The sequence below is a fragment of the Oncorhynchus tshawytscha genome, linkage group LG14, assembly GCF_018296145.1.
Source record: "Oncorhynchus tshawytscha isolate Ot180627B linkage group LG14, Otsh_v2.0, whole genome shotgun sequence".
NCBI classification, from domain to species: domain Eukaryota; kingdom Metazoa; phylum Chordata; class Actinopteri; order Salmoniformes; family Salmonidae; genus Oncorhynchus; species Oncorhynchus tshawytscha.
The window spans coordinates 35,896,485-35,917,704 of NC_056442.1; the positions used below are offsets into that span (position 1 = coordinate 35,896,485).

The following is a 21,220-nucleotide window of genomic DNA, read 5'->3' on the forward strand; positions in this document are numbered from 1 at the left end:
AGTAATGTATATCTGATCATTTGACAAATAGATATTGTATTAATACCATCATGGGAATTTGAAACCAAAGTTTTTGCGTACAGCCTATAGCCAAACGTGAATTGCAGAAAGTAATTTTACCTATTGGCCAATCTGATTTGTGAATTGCTGTAGAATGTATTAATATAATAGTTATATACAGTTCTTGAGTTCTATGCTTCAATTAGTGTAGGTTCCATGTCCTTATCTTCAACATAAATTCATGATGAGGAATATTATAGAACTGACTAATGCAAAATGGGCACTCTAATACCAGGGTTATAGAGTTGATACACGGAATTAAATCATTAATTTCAGTCCATCTTAAATGAGCTAGGTATGTGCTAACACTGCCATTTTGCATTACTCATTCAAATACCCTTGAATTGAGAGTACGTAGGCCTGCATCGAGAGTCTAAGGCACTGCATCTCAGTGCTAGAGGTGTCACTACTAGGCATCACTGGTTTGATTATGGCCTGTATCACAACCTGCCATGATTGGTAGTCCCATAGGACCGGTGTAGGCCGTCATTGTAAATAAAAATTTGTTCTTGATAATAAAACATACAAAGAATTTGGCCCAATGTGCACCACTGCACTAACAGGGCAGGAATTAGGACAGTGTCCTGTAAAGTTTTCTCAAGGCATCATAAGGTCAAGTTTAGACCTGTTGATGTTGGTTGACTTTTCTGTTTATATCACTTCTGTCACGCTCTGACTGTAGAGAGCTTTTTATGTCTCTATTTTGGTTTGGTCAGGGTGTGATTTGGGTGGGCATTCTATGTTCTTTTTTCTATGTTTTGTATTTCTTTGTTTTGGTCGGGTATGGTTCTCAATCAGGGACAGCTGACTATCGTTGTCTCTGATTGGGAACCATACTTAGGTAGCTTATTCCCTCGATTGTGTTGTGGGTAGTTATTTTCTGTTTAGTGTTTCTGCACCTTACAGGACTGTTTAGGTTTCGTTCATTCTCTTTGTTATTTTTTTATTTATTTTTTATTTTTTATTTCACCTTTATTTAACCAGGTAGGCTAGTTGAGAACAAGTTCTCATTTACAACTGCGACCTGGCCAAGATAAAGCATAGCAGTGTGAACAGACAACAACAGAGTTACACATGGAGTAAACAATAAACAAGTCAATAACAGTAGAAAAAAAAGAAGAAAAAAAATATACATTGTGTGCAAAAGGCATGAGGAGGTAGGCGAATAATTACAATTTAGCAGATTAACACTGGAGTGATATAAGATCAGATGGTCATGTGCAGGTAGAGATACTGGTGTGCAAAAGTGCAGAAAAGTAAATAAATAAAAACAGTATGGGGATGAGGTAGGTAAATTGGGTGGGCTATTTACCGATGGACTATGTACAGCTGCAGCGATCGGTTAGCTGCTCAGATAGCAGATGTTTAAAGTTGATGAGGGATATAAAAGTCTCCAACTTCAGCGATTTTTGCAATTCGTTCCAGTCGCAGGCAGCAGAGAACTGGAAGGAAAGGCGGCCAAATGAGGTGTTGGCTTTAGGGATGATCAGTGAGATACACCTGCTGGAGCGCGTGCTACAGGTGGGTGTTGCCATCATGACCAGTGAACTGAGATAAGGCGGAGCTTTACCTAGCATGGACTTGTAGATGACCTGGATCCAGTGGGTCTGGCGACGAATATGTAGCGAGGGCCAGCCGACGAGAGCATACAGGTCGCAGTGGTGGGTGGTATAAGGTGCTTTAGTAACAAAACGGATGGCACTGTGATAAACTGCATCCAGTTTGCTGAGTAGAGTATTGGAAGCTATTTTGTAGATGACATCGCCGAAGTTGAGGATCGGTAGGATAGTCAGTTTTACTAGGGTAAGTTTGCCGGCGTGAGTGAAGGAGGCTTTGTTGCGAAATAGAAAGCCGATCTAGATTTGATTTTAGATTGGAGATGTTTGATATGAGTCTGGAAGGAGAGTTTACAGTCTAGCCAGACACCTAAGTACTTATAGATGTCCACATATTCTAGGTCGGAACCATCCAGGATGGTGATGCTAGTCGGGCGTGCGGGTGCAGGCAGTGAACGGTTGAAAAGCATGCATTTGGTTTTACTAGCGTTTAAGAGCAGTTGGAGGCCACGGAAGGAGTGTTGTATGGCATTGGAGCTCGTTTGGAGGTTAGATAGCACAGTGTCCAAGGAAGGGCCAGAAGTATACAGAATGGTGTCGTCTGTGTAGAGGTGGATCAGGGAATCGCCCGCAGCAAGAGCAACATCATTGATATATACAGAGAAAAGAGTCGGCCCGAGAATTTAACCCTGTGGCACCCCCATAGAGACTGCCAGAGGACCGGACAACATGCCCTCGATTTGACACACTGAACTCTGTCTGCAAAGTAGTTGGTAAACCAGGCGAGGCAATCATTTGAGAAACCAAGGCTGTCGAGTCTGCTAATAAGAATGTTGTGATTGACAGAGTCGAATGCCTTGGCCAGGTCGATGAATACAGCTGCACAGTAATGTCTCTTATCGATGGCGGTTATGATGCCGTTTAGAACCTTGAGTGTGGCTGAGGTGCACCCATGACCAGCTCTGAAACCAGATTGCATAGCGGAGAAGGTATGGTGGGATTCGAAATGGTTAGTAATCTGTTTGTTAACTTGGCTTTCGAAGACCTTAGCAAGACAGGGTAGGATAGATATAGGTCTGTATATCTATCCTACGATCTATCCTAAGATCAGAAGTAGTGGTCCTGAATTACGGCAGGAATCCGGCGTTGTTGTGGAGAGACAGTCCGATACTGGTAGACTAAAGAGTATTATCCAGACTAAAAACAGGGCTGGTATCTATGCAGAAGGTAAAAGCCGCTAGCAGTGGCTAACAATGACTAAATAGCTTGTAGCTAATTAGCTGGTTAGCTTCTGGAGGTTCTTGAATGTGTTCTAGAGTGTCACCCCTTTTGAAGAGGGGGATGACCGCGGCAGCTTTCCAATCTTTGGGATTCTCAGACGATACGAAAGAGAGGTTGAACAGGCTAGTAATAGGGGTTGCAACAATTTCGGCAGATAATTTTAGAAAGAGAGGGTCCAGATTGTCTAGTCCGGCTGATTTTTAGGGGTCCAGATTTTGCAGCTCTTTCAGAACATCGGCTATCTGGATTTGGGTAAAGGAGAAATGGTGGGTGCTTTGGCGGGTTGCTGTGGAGGGTGCCGGGCAGTTGACCGGGGTAGGGGTAGCCATGTGGAAAGCATGGCCAGCCGTAGAGAAATGCTTATTGAAATTCTCAATTATAGTGGATTTATCGGTGGTGACAATGTTTCCTAGCCTCAGAGCAGTGGGCAGCTGGGAGGAGGTGCTCTTATTCTCCATGGACTTTACATTGTCCCAGAACTTTTTTGAGTTAGTACTATAGGATGCAAATTTCTGTTTGAAAAAGATTGCCTTAGCTTTTCTAATTGCCTGTGTATATTTGTTCCTAAATTTCCTGAAAAGTTGCATATCACGGGGGCTATTCGATGCTAATGCATGTTGACATGCATGAAACCAAGGCTTTTTCAATCACAGAAGTCAACAAATGAGGGTGCCTGGGGACATGCGGTGCCTGGGTTTACCTCCACATCACCCGCGGAACAGAGGAGGAGTAGGGTGAGGGTGCGGCTAAAGGCTATCAAAACTGGTCGCCTAGAGCGTTGGGGACAAAGAATAAAAGGAGCAGATATCTGGGCGTGGTAGAATATATTCATGGCATAATGTGCAGACAGGGGTATGGTGGGGTGCGGGTACAGCGGAGGTAAGCCCATGCACTGGGTGATGATAAGAGAGGTTGTATCTCTGGACATGCTGGTTGTTATGGGTGAGGTCACCGCATGTGTGGGAGGTGGGACAAAGGAGGTATCAGAGGTATGAAGAGTGGAACTAGGTGCTCCATTGTAAACTAAAACAATGATAACTAACCTGAACAACAGTATACAAGGCATATTGACATTTGAGAGAGACATACAGCGAGGCATACAGTAATCACAGGTGTTGATTGGGAGAGCTAGCTAAAACAACAGGTGGGACAACAACAGCTAATCAGCTAACACAACAACAGCAGGTAAAATGGTGATGACTAGGCAGAGAGGGTCGGATTAACTACACACAGAGCCTGAGTTCGGGGTTGGGGCCGACAGATAAAAAATAAATAAACAGAATGCAGTACCGTGATTAATGGACAGTCCAGCAGGCATCAACTATGTAGCCAAGTGATCATAGTGTCCAGGGGGCAGCAGTAGAAGGAACCGGGAAGCTGCCACTACGCTAGCATGCGGGCGACACAGCGTTTAAAGTTAGTAGCCCGGGGCTAGTAGGAGTAGGAGTCCGGTTGAAGGCACAGCGGATGCAGTATTCGTTGGCAGACCAGTCGTGGTGGTGCGGCGGGGCGCCGTGTCGACAGAGAATCGAAGCCAGATGGCGAAAGAGGTATTGTGGAATTTAGTTTGCTAACCGGGAGATGTGCCTGGCTCACGGCTAACTGGTGCTAGCTCCGTGGCAGTGGCGTTAGCCACTATAGCCAATCGGTAGCAGCGGTGATCCGGTGCCAAGGTCCAGAGTTTACAGCAAGGATCCGGTGGAGTATTGGGCTCTAGCCGTATATGAGTGGGGTTCGGGTGAACAGCTGAGTAGGCCGGGAGGTGGGCCTCAGGGATAGCTTTGGTACTGGGTGCCACGGTGAGTGCAAGCTAGCTGTGAGCTAGCTAGCTGCAAGCTAGCTGTGAAGATCAGAAGTAGTGGTCCTGGATTACGGCAGGAATCCGGCGTTGTTGTGGAGAGACAGTCTGATACTGGTAGACTAAGGAGTATTATCCAGACTAAAAACAGGGCTGGTATCTATGCAGAAGGTAAAAGCCGCTAGCAGTGGCTAACAATGACTAAATAGCTTGTAGCTAATTAGCTGGTTAGCTTCTGGAGGTTCTTGAATGTGTTCTAAAATTGAAAGGGTTGTGGGTAGTTATTTTCTGTTTAATGTTTTCTGGACCTTACAGGACTGTTTCGGTTTCGTTCATTCTCTTTGTTATTTTGTTATTAGTGTTCAGTCTAAATAAAAAGCATGAACACTTACCACTCTGCGCTTTGGTCCGATTATTCCTCATCCGATGACAACACCCTTTACAACTTCTGATTTAATGAGCTATTCGCCTGTATAATGTTCTCCCTTATGATTATACAGCGACCTGAGTATTTGTCTTTAGGTGAGATATTTTTACCTACATGTGAGAACCATCAAGTGTTATCATGCTTCTAATTATATTAACACAGATGTCAGCCTAAATACAATGTTTTTCTCCTTCATGTTCAAAGACGATGTGTTTATTTCACACATCTAACTTGTCTTCGCACCATGGGCATTTGGTCAGAAGCCTGCATTGTCCTTCCCTCCAGATGTTGTGACGTGTATGTGTGTATATATATATATGTGTGTGTGTGTGTGTGTGTGTATATAGTACCAAAAGTCTGGACACACCTACTCATTCAAATAAAATAAAAACAATTATTTGTCACAATAGAACAGGTGTAGACCTTACAGTGAAATGCTTACTTACAGCCCCTTAACCAACAATGCAGTTTTAAGAGAAATACCTAAAAAAAGTATGAAATAAAAAGTACCCTCTGTAGTGCCTTGCGGTCGGAGGCCAATCCAGGCAGTGATGCAACCTGTCAGGATGCTCTCGATAGAGCAGCTGTAGAATATTTTGAGGATCTCAGAGCCCATGCCAAATCTTTTCAGTCTCCTGAGGGGGAATAGGTTTTGTCCCTCTTCACGACTGTCTTGGTGTGCTTGGACCATGTTAGTTTGTTGGTGATGTGGACGCCAAGGAACTTGAAGATCTCTACCTGCTCCACTGCAGCCCTGTCAATGAGAATGGGAGCGTGCTCAGTCCTCCTTTTCCTTTAGTCCACAATAATCTCCTTTGTCTTGATCATGTTGAGGGAGAGGTTTCAGGTCTCTGACCTCCTCTCTATAGGCTGTCTCGTCGTTGTCGGTGATCAGGCCTATCACTGATGTGTCATCAGCAAACTAGATGATGATGTTGGAGTCGTGCCTGGCCATGCAGTCATGAGTGAACAGGGAGTACAGGAGGGGACTGAGCATGCACCCCTGAGGAGCCCGTGTGTTGAGGATCAGCTTGGCGGATGTGTTGTTACCTACCCTTACCACCTGGGGGCGGCCCGTCAGGAAGTCCAGGATCCAGTTACAGAGGGAGGTGTTTAGTCACAGGGTCCTTAGCTTAGTGATGAGCGTTGAGGGCACTATGGCGTTGAACAATGAGCTGTGGTCAATGAATAGCATTCTCACATAGGTTTTCCTTTTGTCCAGGTGTGAAAGGGCAGTGTGGAGTGCAATAGAGATTGCGTCATCTGTGGATTTGTTGGGGCGGGTTGCAAATTGGAATGGGTCTAGGGTTTCTGGGACACTGTGTAAGCCATGACCAGTTTTTCAAAGCACTTCATGACCACAGACCTGAGTGCTACGGGTCGGTAGTTACTTAGGCAGGTTACCTAATCTGAAAACAAGGCTCCCTAAATTCTATCAGCATATCGATTGCATAACCCGGGCTGGCAAAACCCTGGATCATTGTTATTCTAACTTCCGCGACGCATATACGGCCCTCCCCTGCCCTCCTTTCGGAAAATCTGACCACGACTCCATTTTGTTGCTCCAAGCCTATAGACAGAGACTAAAGCAGGAAGCCCCCGTGCTCAGGTCTGTTCAACGCTGGTCCAACCAAACGGATTCCACGCTTCAAGATTGCTTCGATCACGTGGACTGGGATATGTTGAGTACGCTGATTCGGTGAGCGAGTTTGTTAGCAAGTGCATCAGTGATGTTTTACCCACAGCGTCTATAAAAACATTCCCCAACCAGAAACCGTGGATTGATGGCAGCATTCGCGCAAAATTGAAAGCGCGAACCACTGCTTTTAATCAAGGGAAGGTGACCGGAAACATGACCGAATACAAACAGTGTAGCAAGCTAAGCGTCAGTATAGAGACAAAGTGGAGTCGCAATTCAACAGCTTAGACACGAGAGGTATGTGGCAGGGTCTACAGTCAATCACGGACTACAAAAGAAAAACCAGCCCCGTCGCGGACCACGATGTCTTGCTCCTAAACAACTTCTTTGCTCGCTTTGAGGACAATACAGTGCCACTGACACGGCCTGCTACCAAAACCTGCGGGCTCTCCTTCACTGCAGCCAACGTGAGTAAAATATTTAAACATGTTAACCTTCGCAGGGCTGCAGGCCCAGACAGCATCCCCGGCCGCATCCTCAGAACATGCGCAGACCAGCTTTACGGACATATTCAATCAATCCTTATCCCAGTCTGCTGTTCCCACATTTCGCTACACTCGCATTAACATCTGCTAACCATGTGTATGTGATAAATAACATTTGATTGGATTTGATATGGTAATCCATCTGGCTCTGCTGCCTTGTGAATGTTTAAAGGTCTTACATCGGCTGCGGAGAGCATGATCACACAGTCGTCCGGAACAGCTGATGCTCTCATGCATGTTTCAGTGTTACTTGCCACGAAGCTAGCATTGAAGTAATTTAGCTTGTCTGGTAGGCTTGTGTCACTGTGCAGCTCTCGGCTGTGCTTCCCTTTGTAGTCTGTAATAGTTTGCAAAACCTGCCACATCTGACGAGCGTCAGAGCCGGTGGAGTATGAGTCGATCTTAGTCCTGTATTGATGCTTTGCCTGTTTGATGGTTCGTTGGAGGGCATAGCGAGATTTCTTATAAGCTTCTGGGTTAGAGTCCCGCTCCTTGAAAGCGGCAGCTCAACCCTTTAGCTCAGTGCGGATGTTGCCTGTAATCCATGGCTTCTGTTTAGGGTATGTACGTGCAGTCACTGTGGGGACGACGTCATCGATGCACTTATTGATGAAGCCAGTGACTGATGTGGTGTACTCCTCAATGCCATCGGAAGAATCCCGGCTCATATTGCAGTCTGTGCTAGCAAAACAGTCCTGTAACTTAGTATCTGCTTCATCTGACCAACTTTTTATTGACCGAGTCACTGGTGCTTCTTGCTTTAATTTTAGCCTGTAAGCAGGAATCAGGAGGATAGAATTATGGTCAGATTTGCCAAATGGAGTGCGAGGGAGGACTTTGTATGTGTCTCTGTGTGTCGAGTAAAGGTGATCGAGAGTTTTTTATTTGTTTACAAATATACATAGACCGCCACCCCTTGTCTTACCAGAGGCTGCTGTTTTATCCTGCCGATAGTGTATAACCCGCCAGTTGTATGTTATTGTTCAGCCACGACTCTGTGAAACATACTGTAAGATGTTACAGTTTTTAATGTCCCATTGTTAGGATATACGTGCTTTTAGCTCAATCAATGTATTATCCAGGGATTGTACGTTGGTCAGTAGTACAGAGGGCATAGGGAAATTAGCCACTCATCGCCTGATCCAAGGCACCCAGATCTCCTTCCACAAAATCTCTGTCTCTTTCTCCTGCAAATGACAGGGATGAGGGCCTGTTCGGGGGTCTGGAGCAACAATAAAATAACAGTAGCGAAGCTATATACAGGGGGTACCAGTACAGAGTCAATGTGCAGGGGCACAAGGGTGTTTCTTTATTTGTACTATTTTCTACATTGTAGAATAATAGTGAAGGCATCACAACTATGAAATAACACATACAGTGGCAAGAAAAAGTATGTGAACCCTTTGGAATGACCTGGATTTCTGTATAAATTGGCCATACAAATTGATCTGATCTTCATTTAAATCACAACAATAGACAAACACAGTCTGCTTAAACTAATAACACACAAACAGGTATATGTTTCATGTCTTTATTGGGAAACGTATGTGAAAAACTGGTTGACCCTCCTTTGGCAGCAATAACCTCAACCAAACGTTTTCTGTAGTTGTGGATCAGACCTGCACAACGGTCAGGAGGAATTTTGGACCTTTTCTCTTTACAAAACTGTTTCAGTTCAGCAATATTCTTGGGATGTTTGGTGTGAACTGCTCTCTTGATTTACTTATTTGTTTTGGGTCGTTGTCCTGTTGCACCACCCAACTTCTGGTGAGCTTCAATTGGCTGACAGATAGCCAAACATTCTCCTGCAAAATGTCTTGATAAACTTGGGAATTCATTTTTCTGTCAATGATAGCAAGCTGTCCAGGCCCTGAGGCAGCAAAACAGCCCCAAACCATGATGCTCCCTCCACCATACGTTACAGTTGGGATGAGGTTTGATGTTCATGTGCTGTGCCTTTTTTTCTCCCCACATAGTGCTGTGTGTTCCTTCCAAACAACTCAACTTTAGTTTAATCTGTCCACAGAATATTTTGCCAGTGGCGCTGTGGAACATCCAGGTGCTCTTTGCAAACTTCAAACGTGCAGCAATGTTTTTATTGGACAGCAGTGGCTTCTTCTATGGTGTCCTCCCATAAACATCTTGTTTAGTGTTTTACGTATCGTACTCGTCAACAGAGATGTTAACATGTTCCAGAGATTTCTGTAAGTCTTTAGCTGACACTCTGGGATTCTTCTTAACCTCATTGAGCATTCTGCGCTGTGCTCTTTTAGTCATCTTTGCAGGACGGCCACTCCTGAGAGAGTAGCAACAGTGCTGAACTTTCTCCATTTATAGACAATTTGTCTTACCGTCGTGGACTGATGAACATCAAGGCTTTTAGAGATACTTTTGTAACCCTTTCCAGCTTTATGCAAGTCAACAATTCTTAATCTTAGGTCTTCTGAGATTTATTTTGTTTGAGGCATGGTTCACATCAGGGAATCCCTCTTGTGAATAGCAAACTCACATTTTGTGAGTGTTTTTATAGGGCAGGGTAGGTCCAACCAACATCTCCAATCTTGTCTCATTGATTGGACTCCAGGTTAGCTGACTCCTGACTCCAATTAGCTTTTGGAGAAGTCATTATCATTCAATTAACTTTTCATGCCATTTTAGGGAACCAAAAGTATTGGAACAAATTCACGTGTATTAAAGTAGTCAAGTTTAGTATTTGGTTCCATATTCAAAGCACGCAATGATTACGTCAAGCTTGTGACTACACATTTGTTGAATGCATTTGCTGTTCATTTTGGTTGTGTTTCACATACTTTTTACAACGTACACTGAAAGTTTAAATGATCTATTCAATATAGATAAAAAATACAATAATTTGTATTAGACTGTGTTTGTCTATTGTTGTGACTTAGATCAGATCAAATGATCAGATCAAATGTTATGACCAATTTATGCATAAATCCAGGTAATTCCAAAGGGTTCCCATACTTTTTCTTGCCACTCTATGGAATCATGTAGTAACAAAAAAATGGTTAACCAAATCACAATATATTTTATATTTGAGATTCTTCAAAGTACCCACCCTTTGCTTTGAAGACAGCTTTGCACACTCTTGGCATTCTCTCAACCAGCTTTATGAGGATGTCACTTGGAATATCTTTCAATTAACTGTAGTGGCTTGTTAAAAGTTAATTTGTGGAATTTCTTTCCTTCTTAATGCATTTCATCCATTCAGTTGTGTTGTGACAAGGTAGGGGTGGTATACAGAAGATAGCCCTATTTGGTGAAAGACCAAGTCCATATTATGGCAAGAACAGCTCAAATAAGCAAAGAGAAACGACAGTCCATCAGTACTTGAAGAAATGAAGGTCAGTCTATCCGGATAATTTCAGAACTTTGAACGTTTCTTTAATTAAAACCTCTCTGGGATAGGCGGGACGCAAATGTCCCACTTGGCCAATTGCCTGGGAAAATGCAGAGCGCCATTTTCAGAACTTTGAACGTTTCTTTAATTAAAACCTCTCTGGGATAGGCGGGACACAAATGTCCCACTTGGCCAATTGCCTGGGAAAATGCAGAGCGCCAGATTCAAATAAAATACTATAAAATTCAAACTTTCATTAAATCACACATGTAAGATACCAAATTAAAGCTACTCTCGTTGTGAATCCAGCCAACATGTCAGATTTCAAAAAGGCTTTTCGGCAAAAGCATAAGAAGCTATTATCTGATGATAGCACAACAGTAAACAAAGAGAGAAATAATATTTCAACCCTGCAGGCGCTACACAAAACGCAGAAACAAAATATAAATCATGCCTTACCTTTGATGAGCTTCTTTTGGTGGCACTCCAATATGTCCCATAAACATCACAAATGGTCCTTTTGTTCGATTAATTCCGTCCATATACAGTGGGGCAAAAAAGTATTTACTCAGCCACCAATTGTGCAAGTTCTCCCACTTAAAAATTATGGGGCTTCCACCATAATTTGCAAATAAATTCATAAAAAATCCTATGATGTGATTTTCTGGATTTTTTTTCTCATTTTGTCTGTCATAGTTGAAGTGTACCTATGATGAAAATTACAGGCCTCGCACAATTGGTGGCTGACTAAATACTTTTTTGCCCCACTGTATATCCAAAATGTCCATCTTTTTGGCGCGTTTGATCCAGAAAAAAACAGCATCCAATTTGCATGACTCCTCACTGGAGGCTTCGTGCCATGGATCATCACTGGAGGCTTCTTACCAAGGATCATCACCTGAGGCTTCTTGCCATGGATCATCACTGGAGGCTTCGTGCCATGGATCATCACTGGAGGCTTCATGCCATGGATCATCACTTGGGGCTTCCTGCTTTGCATCATCACTGGAGGCTTCGTGCCATGGATCATCACTGGAGGCTTCTTACCATGGATCATCACTGGAGTGGAGAGACACACAGGAGGCCTAGCTCTGGGAGCATGCACAGGACTCACCAGGCTGGGGAGACATACAGGAGGCTTAGTTCTAGGCGCAGGCACAGGACTCACCACGCTGGGGAGACATTGGTCAAGGCTTTGTCCTTGGCAGAAGCACCGGATACACTGGGCCGTGGAGGCGCACTGCCGTTCTCGAGCGCAGAGCTGGCACAACCCATTCTGTCTGGATGCCCACTTCCACCCGGAAAATGCGGACGCTGGCACAGAGTACACCGGCCTGTGAATGCTCACTCAAGACACCGTGCGCATCACCCCGTAACACGGTGCCTGACCAGTCACATGCTCGCCACGGTAGGCACGGGGAGTTGGCTCAGGTCTGAATCCTGGCTCTGCCACACTCCCCGTGTGCTGCCTCTCGTGCCTGCTTCGATGGTTAGCCTCCTCAAATTGCCGCCGCTCAGCTCTAGCTGCTTCCAGTTCCTCTTTAGGACGGCGATATTCCCCAGCCTGCCTCCAGGGTCCTTTCCCATCCAGGATTTCCTCCCAATTCCATGAATCCTGAACACGTTGCTCCTCCTTACCACGCTGCTTGGTCCGTTTATGGTGGGACGTTCTTTCACGGCCGTCGAATTAAGAGGACCAAGGTGCAGCGTGGTGAGCGTACATATTCTTTTTTATTAGGATGACGCCAACAAAAACAATAAACAATACACAATACAAAAACAACCGTGAAGCTAAAGGCTATGTGCCATAAACAAAGTCAACTTCCCACAAAGATAGGTGGGAAAAAGGGCTACCTAAGTATGGTTCTCAGAGACATCGATAGACAGTTGTCCCTGATTGAGAACCCTACCCGGCCAAACCATAGAAATACAAATAATAGAACATAGAATACCCACCCCAAATCACACCATGACCGAACCAAATAGAGACATAAAAAGGATCTCTGAGGTCAGGGCGTGACAGTAACAAACACATCTCAACATCAACTGTTCAGAGGGGACTGAATGAATCAGGCCTTCATGGTCGAATTGCTGCAAAGAAACCACCACTAAAGGACACCGATAATAAGAAGAGACTTGCTTGGGCCAAGAAACACAAGCTATAGACATTAGACCAATGGAAATCTGACCTTTGGTCTGATGAGTCCAAATTTGACATTTTTGATTCCAGCGCCGTGTCTTTGCGAGACACAGAGTAGGTGAACGGACAATCTCCGCATTGTGTGGTTCCCACCGTGAAGCATGGAGGAGGAGGTGTGATGGTGTGGGGATGCTTTTCTGGTGACACTGTCAGTGATATATTTAGAATTCAAGGCACACTTAACCAGCATGGCTACCACAGCATTCTGCAGTGATACACCATTGCATCTGGTTTGCGCTTAGTGGGACTATAATTTGTTTTTCAACAGGACAATGACCCAACACACCTCCAGACGGTGTAAGGGCAATTTTTTTGGCCATTAAAATAACATCAAATTGATCAGAAATGCAGTGTAGACATTGTTAATGTTGTGAATTACTATTGTAGCTGGAGGCAGCTTCATTAAACAGTACCCGCAAAACACCAGTCTCAACATCAACAGTGAAAAGGCAACTCCGGGATGCTGGCCTTCTAGGCAGAGTTGCAAAGAAAAAGCCATATCTCAGACTGGCCAACAAAAAGAAAAGATTAAGATGGGCAAAAGAACACAGACACTGGACAGAGGAACTCTGCCTAGAAGGCTAGCATCCTGGAGTCGCCTCTTCAATGTTGATGTTGAGACTGGTGTTTTGCGGGTACAATATAATGAAGTTGCCAGTTGAAGACTTGTGAGGCGTCTGTTTCTCAAACTAGACACTCTAATGTACTTGTCCTATTGCTCAGTTATGCACCGGGGCCTCCCACTCCTCTTTCTATTCTGGTTGGAGACAGTTCTGTGAAGGAAGTAGTACATAGCGTTGTACAAAATCTTCAGTTTTTTGGCCTTCTTTTCTCAGAACAAGAATAGACTGACGAGTTTCAGAAGAAAGTTATTGTTTCTGGCCATTTTGAGCCTTCAATCGAACCCACAAATGCTGACCCACAAATGCTGACATGTTCATCTGTACAAACAATAGTACGGAAGTATAAACTCCATGGGATCACACAGCCGTCATACCGTTTAGGAAGGCGGAACGCGTTCTGTCTCCTAGAGATGAACGTACTTTGTTGCGAAAAGTGCAAATCAATCCCAGAACAACAGCAAAGGACCTTGTGAAGATCCTGGAGGAAACAGGTACAAAGTATCTATATCCACAGTAAAGCGAGTCCTATATCGACATAACCTGAAAGGTCGCTCAGTAAGGAAGAAGCCACTGCTCCAAAACCGCCATGAAAAAGCCAGACTATGGTTTGCAACTGCACATGGGTACTTTTTGGAGAAATATCCTCTGGTCTGATGAAACAAAAATAGAACTGTTTGGCCATAAAGACCATTGTTATGTTTTGAGAAAAAAGGGGGAGGCTTGCAAGCAGAATGACACCATCCCAACCGTGAAGCATGTGGGTGGCAGCATCGTTTTGTTGGGGTGCTTTGCTGCAGGAGCGACTGGTGCACTTCACAAAAAAGATGGCATCATGAGGTGGGAATATTATGTGGATATATTGAAGCAACATCTCAAGACATCAGTCAGGAAGTTTAAGCTTGCGAATGGGTCTTCCAAATGAACAATGACCACAAGCATACTTCCAAAGTTGTGGCAAAATGGTTTAAGGACAACAAAGTTAAGGTATTGGAGTGGCCATCACAAAGCCCTGACCTCAGTCCCATAGAACATTTGTGGGCAGAACTGAAAAAGCGTGTGCCAGCAAGGAGGCCTACAAACCTGACTCAGTTACACCAGCTCTGTCAGGAGGAATGGGCCAAAATTCACCCAACTTATTGTGGGAAGCTTGTGGAAGAAATAAATAAATAAATATTCTCTCTACTTTTATTCTGACTTTTCACATTCTTCAAATAAAGTGATCCTAACTGACCTAAGACAGGGAATTTTTACTAGGATTAAATGACAGGAATTGTGAAAAACTGAGTTTAAAGTATTTGGCTAAGGTGTATGTGAACTTCTGACTTCAACTGTATATACAGTATATATGTGTGAATGCTCCACACTACCTTGTTTGTCACCTTGCTTTTTAACCTTTACCATCATAGTATACTGTACATAACATGTTGAGGAGTCATTTCTCGCTGTCACCATGTCTAGAAGTCAAGTGTCAGCACTGTCGTCTTTACTTTACTTTCTCATGTGCATGCCGTTAATGAGAATGCAGTGTGACACTGTGTCTGACATGGTTTTGTTCCATACAGTAGTATATTGGTGGTAATTGAGGGGGGCAGTCAAAATTCTCCTGGCAAAGCTAACCTTCACCACTCCTGTTTATTCCTTCTCCTTTTTTCTACAGAATGATCCCGTCCACCAGTAAGACCTTCCTGATCAACGACCTGGCGGCGGGCCGGGAGTATGACCTGTGTGTCCTGGCGGTGTACGACGACGGCATCACCTCTCTGACGGCCACGCGCGTGGTGGGCTGTGTCCAGTTCCACACGGCCAGCGAGGTCAGCCAGTGTCGCTTCATCCACAGCCAGTTTTTGGGTGGCACCATGATAATTATCATTGGCGGCATCATTGTGGCCTCAGTGCTGGTGTTTATTATCATCCTCATGATCCGTTACAAGGCGCACAGCAGCCTCGAGGACAGCAAGGCCAAGGTCAGCTCCAGCATGCACTCCCAGACCAACGGCAGCCAGCACAGACTCCAGCGCTCCACCTCCAAGCAACCTGCTGAGGACAGCCACCAGAGAGAAGCCCAACCGGTGGCAGCCAAGGAGTGCATGGCCCTGGTGCTGAAGGTGGACAGTGACAAGAGGGAGTGGGACACCCCTCCAACCACTATGGCCATCCAGGAAGTGGAGCTGCCCCCCCTGCCCACGGACAAGATGAAGAGGACCAGCCTGGACGTCCAGTGCTCTGGAACTGGCCCCCCATCGGAGGATACACAGACAGACAGCAGCCTGACGGGCTCCACCATGTCCTTGTGTCTCCTAGGCCCCAACGCCGGCACCAAGGAGGCCCCCAGGCTCAAGGACAAGAAGAGCGCCCTGGCCAACATGGGGTTTAATAATGAGCTGGCACGAACTAGGCACAGGTTCAGCTTTGACGGTGGAGACTACTCCATATTTCAGAGCCACAGTTACCCACGCAGAGCGCGGACGAGGCGGCACAAGTCCACCAACCAGCTCAACGTGGAGTCCTCACCGCTCGCCAACCGGAGAGTCACTTTCAGCAGCACTGAATGGATGCTGGAGAGCACAGTGTAAGAGATGCAACCTGGCCTCTCTGGCTTGCTGTCACACACAAACACACAGACACACACCAACAGTTTGACACATACACATTTACACATCTAGCAAATAAAGTTACATGCATACACACACAGACTCTCAGAGAGAGTTGCTGGAGAAGAACATAGTCTCCTTTCATCCTGCCTCCCCTCATACTCCCAGAGAGACAGAGAGTTGTTGGTAATTTCATTATTTTATGCAGCAGTGCCTTATTCTAAAATATGTACAAATGGAGGATGCTGCTCACTGTAGTCATAAACCTTACTTTCTATCATGGTTTCCCCCTGTTTCATGGGGAGTGTTGCTTAGATTTTTTTACATGCCAAGGGGTGGGGCAAATGTGAGTTTTCCATTTAATGTTAAAAAACAAACATCACAGTGTAAAGTGAACAACCAGGTATCCTGTATGTTGATCATCCTTTGGGTTCTTTCAAAGACTTTTGCACACGAAGACACGACGATACGAGGACAAGTATCACACCAGTCTATACAGTAATAAAAAGATTATAGAACTATACACATGCCGATTTCAAATGTTAGCATAGAGAGGATGGACCTGAAAAACCTGTGGACTCCTCAATGCTGGTTGGACTCAATGATATTACTAGGTATTGTTCCTGATGTGACTGTATATTAATCGGTATTGTATCTGGCTGGTCTAGATAAAAAGTTAACTAAAAATACATATAGAAGTATATTAAAAACATTGGTGTATGTGTACTATGTAAGTAAGTCATATGTCACAACTTTTTACTGAGCATTTGAGTGTTGGCCACAAGTTCTTACATTAAAAACCTGTGTCATCACACTTCTCCCTATTTAGTATGACAAGGTTTGGACCACTTATCCCTCATGAGAGGGTATTAAATTTTTTGTGTGGGTTAACTGTACCGGTTGTGCACTGTGTCCTTTTCTTATGGTGATCCTGGATCCTTTCATCAATGTCATGAAAGCTGCTTGTGCATGGATCAGTGAGAAGTCCTATATGCATTAAGGCATATCTCATCATATATGAAATACATATTAAGATATATCTTGTGCCTGTTGAGACAAACATATGTGGGAGACTTCAATGGACTCAAAGGAAGCTGTTTCAAAGTATACAAACATCAGGTCGGAAAAAGTATTGTTTTGTCGCAAATAAATTCTTTATTCTGAAAAAGAAGCCATGAGTAAATAAATCCTCAGGGTGTACTACACTGATTGAGCCACCAGGTGAAGACAACAGACCATAGATAACATTAGGATAGTAGATACTGTAGGCCTTCTAGCCCTTTCACTAAATAATAAATTAACCTTGTACAGAGTGATGACTAGAAAGGAATGAAATTGAAAAGATACTTTCTAGCTTTCTAGCAGTGGCCTGCTCTCTACGTTGAATGAAACTCAAACCTGGTTTAGACAATAGCACCTTTTTCAGCAGGTCTCTTTATTAAAAGAGTTTATATAGAAATGTAGACATTCTCATTCAGTGTTCATCTATTCCATTTTCTTGCACATTGCATCTACAGTGAGAACTGTAGAAACTGAACACTAGAGGGAAACCGTACACCAATAACACAATGTTCTATTGTACATGGTACACATGAAGGATTCAACCAAAGGGCCATATGGAAGCAATATTTAATGTAGAATTGGATGCATAAAGAGTAATATACATGGTCATGGAATAGAACGGCTATAGGCCTACTGAGAATAGTGAATGATAGTCATGTAGATATCCTGTATTCAAAACCATACATGAGATGTATGTGATATGTCTAAATGTGTGGTGTGATAACCAGAGTACATTTTTACAAACAAATATGCATTTTATTTTCAATGTTGTCCTGACATTCCATGAAATTCTGACTACCATAAATTACAAAAGTTTAAAAAAATAAATACTGAATTTTAAAAAAGCAGAAGAGATTGTCATAATTAGTCGGGAAATCTGCATAAAATGAAAATTTTCCATAATATAACAGCTAAAGTAAAGCCTGGACACTAACTATGAGACATGGCTCCACAGTCAGTTTGTCATGAGGTGGCTTTTCTGAGTCCATATTTGTGCAGTGTCAGCTCACTATCTGAGCACTGCAGCTGGAACAGAACCAGTAATAGAAGAGGAGGTATTACTGTGAAGAATGCCCAAGGGGAGGAGAAGACAGGTTTGTGCTCAGCAGTACACAGAAAGAAGTACAACACAAAAGAGTATTGCAGAGGAAAGGTGTAAAGCGAAGAACAATATGCTTTTCCCTGCCAGTAGGTCTGTTCAAAAGTTGTATTTGTACTTTAGCCAATTCCTCAGTTGTCTTGTCATTGGATAAATCACAAACTTATCTAGCTATGGTTATGGCCATGTTCACAAGAAATCTAATGGGAAACATTGGACTCATGTGGAAGTGGGGTGTAACTGTGAAAGCTTTAAGATAGGCAACTGAAAGGGAGCAGTATGAAGTTACAGGTTACTGGCTACCAATGGAAAAAGGTTCAATCCTCAGAACTGTCCTCTGATTTGTCCGCTCCTGCTTTCCAGTTTTTCCTCTTCTTGTGTGACTCTGGTCCTGAGTCTCTGTGGGAGTCCATCTGTCGTTTCCTCCTTCTCCCTCTCTTCTCTGAGCTGCTCTCCTCCTCTCTCTCACTCTTTTTCCTCTTATGTTTGCTCTTGTTGCTTTTCATCTTCTGTTTGACACTGTCGCTGCTGGACTCACCATCTGACTCACCGGTCCTATTTTCCTCTTTCTTCTTCTTCTTCTTCTTCTTCTTCTTGGAGGACTTCTTCAGATGTTTTGATTTGGCTGTTTTAAGTCTGGACTTAGTCTTTTTCTTTCTGCAATGCCCATTCTGATCATCCCCACGGTCTCTTTCCCTGAAAAGACAAATCAGGCATTATAAAATGCAACATTTCTTGTATCGAAGCAAATAGTGAGATCTTTACTACAGCTACTACTGTTATGAGACATGGTATTTCATGTTAATGCAGTTCATGTCATACCAGTCACTTTTAAACTCCTCTGGGTATAGCTCCTTAAAACCGCTGTGTCCCCATCTGTAGAGAAACATGCACATTACCAATGAGATCCACCTTTCATAGCATGTCATCGACACAAGACTATATTTCTACAGAGTTGTAGATAGAAAAGGTATGCACCTGTCTGGATCATTGGCTTCGAAGTCATAGAGTTCCTTGGTCCAGTAGCGTGCCTCCCTCTCATCCTGGCCAGAGCTGTGTTCTCTTCTCCGCAGCCGGTCTCCCAGTCTATCTACAGACCCATCCTCCACGCGATCACAGTGCATGTGACTCCTGAGTAATAGTGAACTCCAATTCTGATGTCTATCAACCTGTTCCATTTAACACACTTATAAACTATTGTAAGGCTGCATCCTGATTCTCCACCCTACTCTCAAAATGTACACTTGCACACTTCCCATCATGGATCTAACAATGGTGGAAACTGCCTCCAACCAATATTTACACAAATACAATGCTTTGAAATCCAGGACTGAAAGTGTGCAAGTGCACACTTTGGGAAAAGGGTGGTGAATCAGGATACAGCCTAAAATAGCTAGCTATCACCTGCTGATGTATCAGGCTAACACTAAGGCTATGTACCGTCTGAGACAATGTCATTTTTGGAAAGGCTCCTCTCTGGACCTCTGCAAGCCAGAATGCTGAATAAAATTACATTTGAAGTTATTCTACCGGTTGTCTGGGTGGTTGGTCCTTATGCAGCTAAAATCTGAGACAATAACCTATATCCACAGGTAAGTATTGTTAAACCAACTTGTCAAAGCGATAGTAACTTAAGTGCGTTCAAACTTCTATCACCTATGCATGCATATTAGCCGAGCTCATGCACGTGTTTATATGGTTTTACATTCTCCAAATAAGTCTCAGACGGTACATAGTGTTAGCTTGCCATCACCGGCTGATGTATCAGTCTACCCAAGGCTACACTACTTCAATGCTGGAACAGTTAGCGGACCTGGATGGATTTGAAGATGGTGGCATCGGTCTGTGGCTGGTGGACGGACCCTTCTCCATCCACCTCAACTTCCACATTTCTGACTCCTCTTGGATCTGAAACAGACAACATCTATCATCAGGAGAGTACACAGGAGAGTGCAAAGCCACACACACCGATTAGTTAACTCCCCCACTCACACCTTGTTGTGGGCATCTGTGTGACGAATAACATTTCGCAGCAGCACCTTGCCCATCGGCACCCTGGACATGATGACACCTTCAAGTAGAGAAAAGGTATAAGGTACTGTACACACAACACTGTGAATTACATTGACAGCAACATGCTGGGATCACACTGCAAACAGGTCAGGTGCATTGGAGAAGTTGTGGATGCTAGCTAGCTAGCCAGGTGCTTTTAGCAAGGCGGGTGTATTTGTATACACCAGCGCTCCATTCAATTGTAATGGGTTGCACAAAAACAGTCCGTGACAAGTCAGCTATCTAGCTAAACGTGTTGCTAACCAGCTGTCTACAACTGTAAGTGTGTATTTTGCGTACTTCCTACTATCACAACAACCTAGCTACAACTGGCTAGCGTTAACGAACGGGTACTTTTATCAACAAAAGCTTTGCTAGATAAGAAATAAACTCAAGATATGAATCGTATATCGCTAATTCTAAACTTGATTGAATATGTATTAACCAGAATTACCGTTCGATCTTTAACGTTTACGATTAAAACCACACAAACAGCTGACTTGCCTGTCTGTGGCGTGTAGCAGATGAACCACATGCGTAATATCCTGCTGCATAATCCCGCCTATGTGGGGCTCGTCACGTCACATGGCAATTTGGACGCTGATTGGCCATGTGTCTGTCAATCATTGGTATCCAGGTAAAAAAATTGGTTGAGGGCCCCAAGAGGTGGTTGGATGTGGTGATTGAAATACTGCACAAATTCACTCATTGAGCCAGTTGTTCTCACTTGGAAATGGCTCTAAAAGGCCAAGCTACATGGCCTCTCACTAGCCACAATCCACTCTATTAATCAGACCTAGGTCTTTTTGGCTGATATCATCTGGATAAAATGCAATGATTACCTGTAGTAGGTTATGTAGCCTATTATGATTGACTGTATTTCTAACAATAACATACTTTCTAATGAGCACAGATGGTTTGACACA

At 43.9% G+C, this 21,220-nt stretch overlaps 2 protein-coding genes across 5 annotated transcripts in view; one reads left to right on the forward strand and one right to left on the reverse strand.

Annotated features, from left to right (window-relative positions):
- LOC112267122 (leucine-rich repeat and fibronectin type III domain-containing protein 1) overlaps positions 1-16,977 on the forward strand; it is a 132,922-nt gene extending 115,945 nt beyond the window's left edge. For both annotated transcript variants that reach the window (XM_024445213.2, XM_024445212.2), the window contains exon 5: positions 15,148-16,977. In XM_024445213.2, coding sequence (XP_024300981.1) covers positions 15,148-16,063 — 916 coding nt within the window. In that variant the 3' untranslated portion in view covers positions 16,064-16,977. The remainder of the gene's footprint in view (positions 1-15,147) is intronic.
- Positions 16,978-17,483: 506 nt separating this feature from the next.
- On the reverse strand, positions 17,484-20,865 carry nkapd1 (NKAP domain containing 1). Of its 3 annotated transcripts, none has more exons than XM_024445216.2 (6): positions 20,799-20,865; positions 20,237-20,313; positions 20,056-20,150; positions 19,221-19,373; positions 19,065-19,118; positions 17,484-18,938 (listed from the first exon to the last, which is right to left on the reverse strand). In XM_024445216.2, exons 1-6 carry the CDS (start codon positions 20,827-20,829, stop codon positions 18,560-18,562), a joined length of 789 nt encoding a protein of 262 aa, XP_024300984.1. In that variant the 5' UTR covers positions 20,830-20,865; the 3' UTR covers positions 17,484-18,559. The 3 variants fall into 3 exon arrangements, with proteins under 3 accessions (XP_024300984.1, XP_024300983.1, XP_024300985.1); XM_024445215.2 differs by having other exon boundaries at positions 19,221-19,411; positions 20,799-20,859; XM_024445217.2 differs by having other exon boundaries at positions 20,749-20,839.
- Between the last annotated feature and the right edge of the window lie 355 nt (positions 20,866-21,220).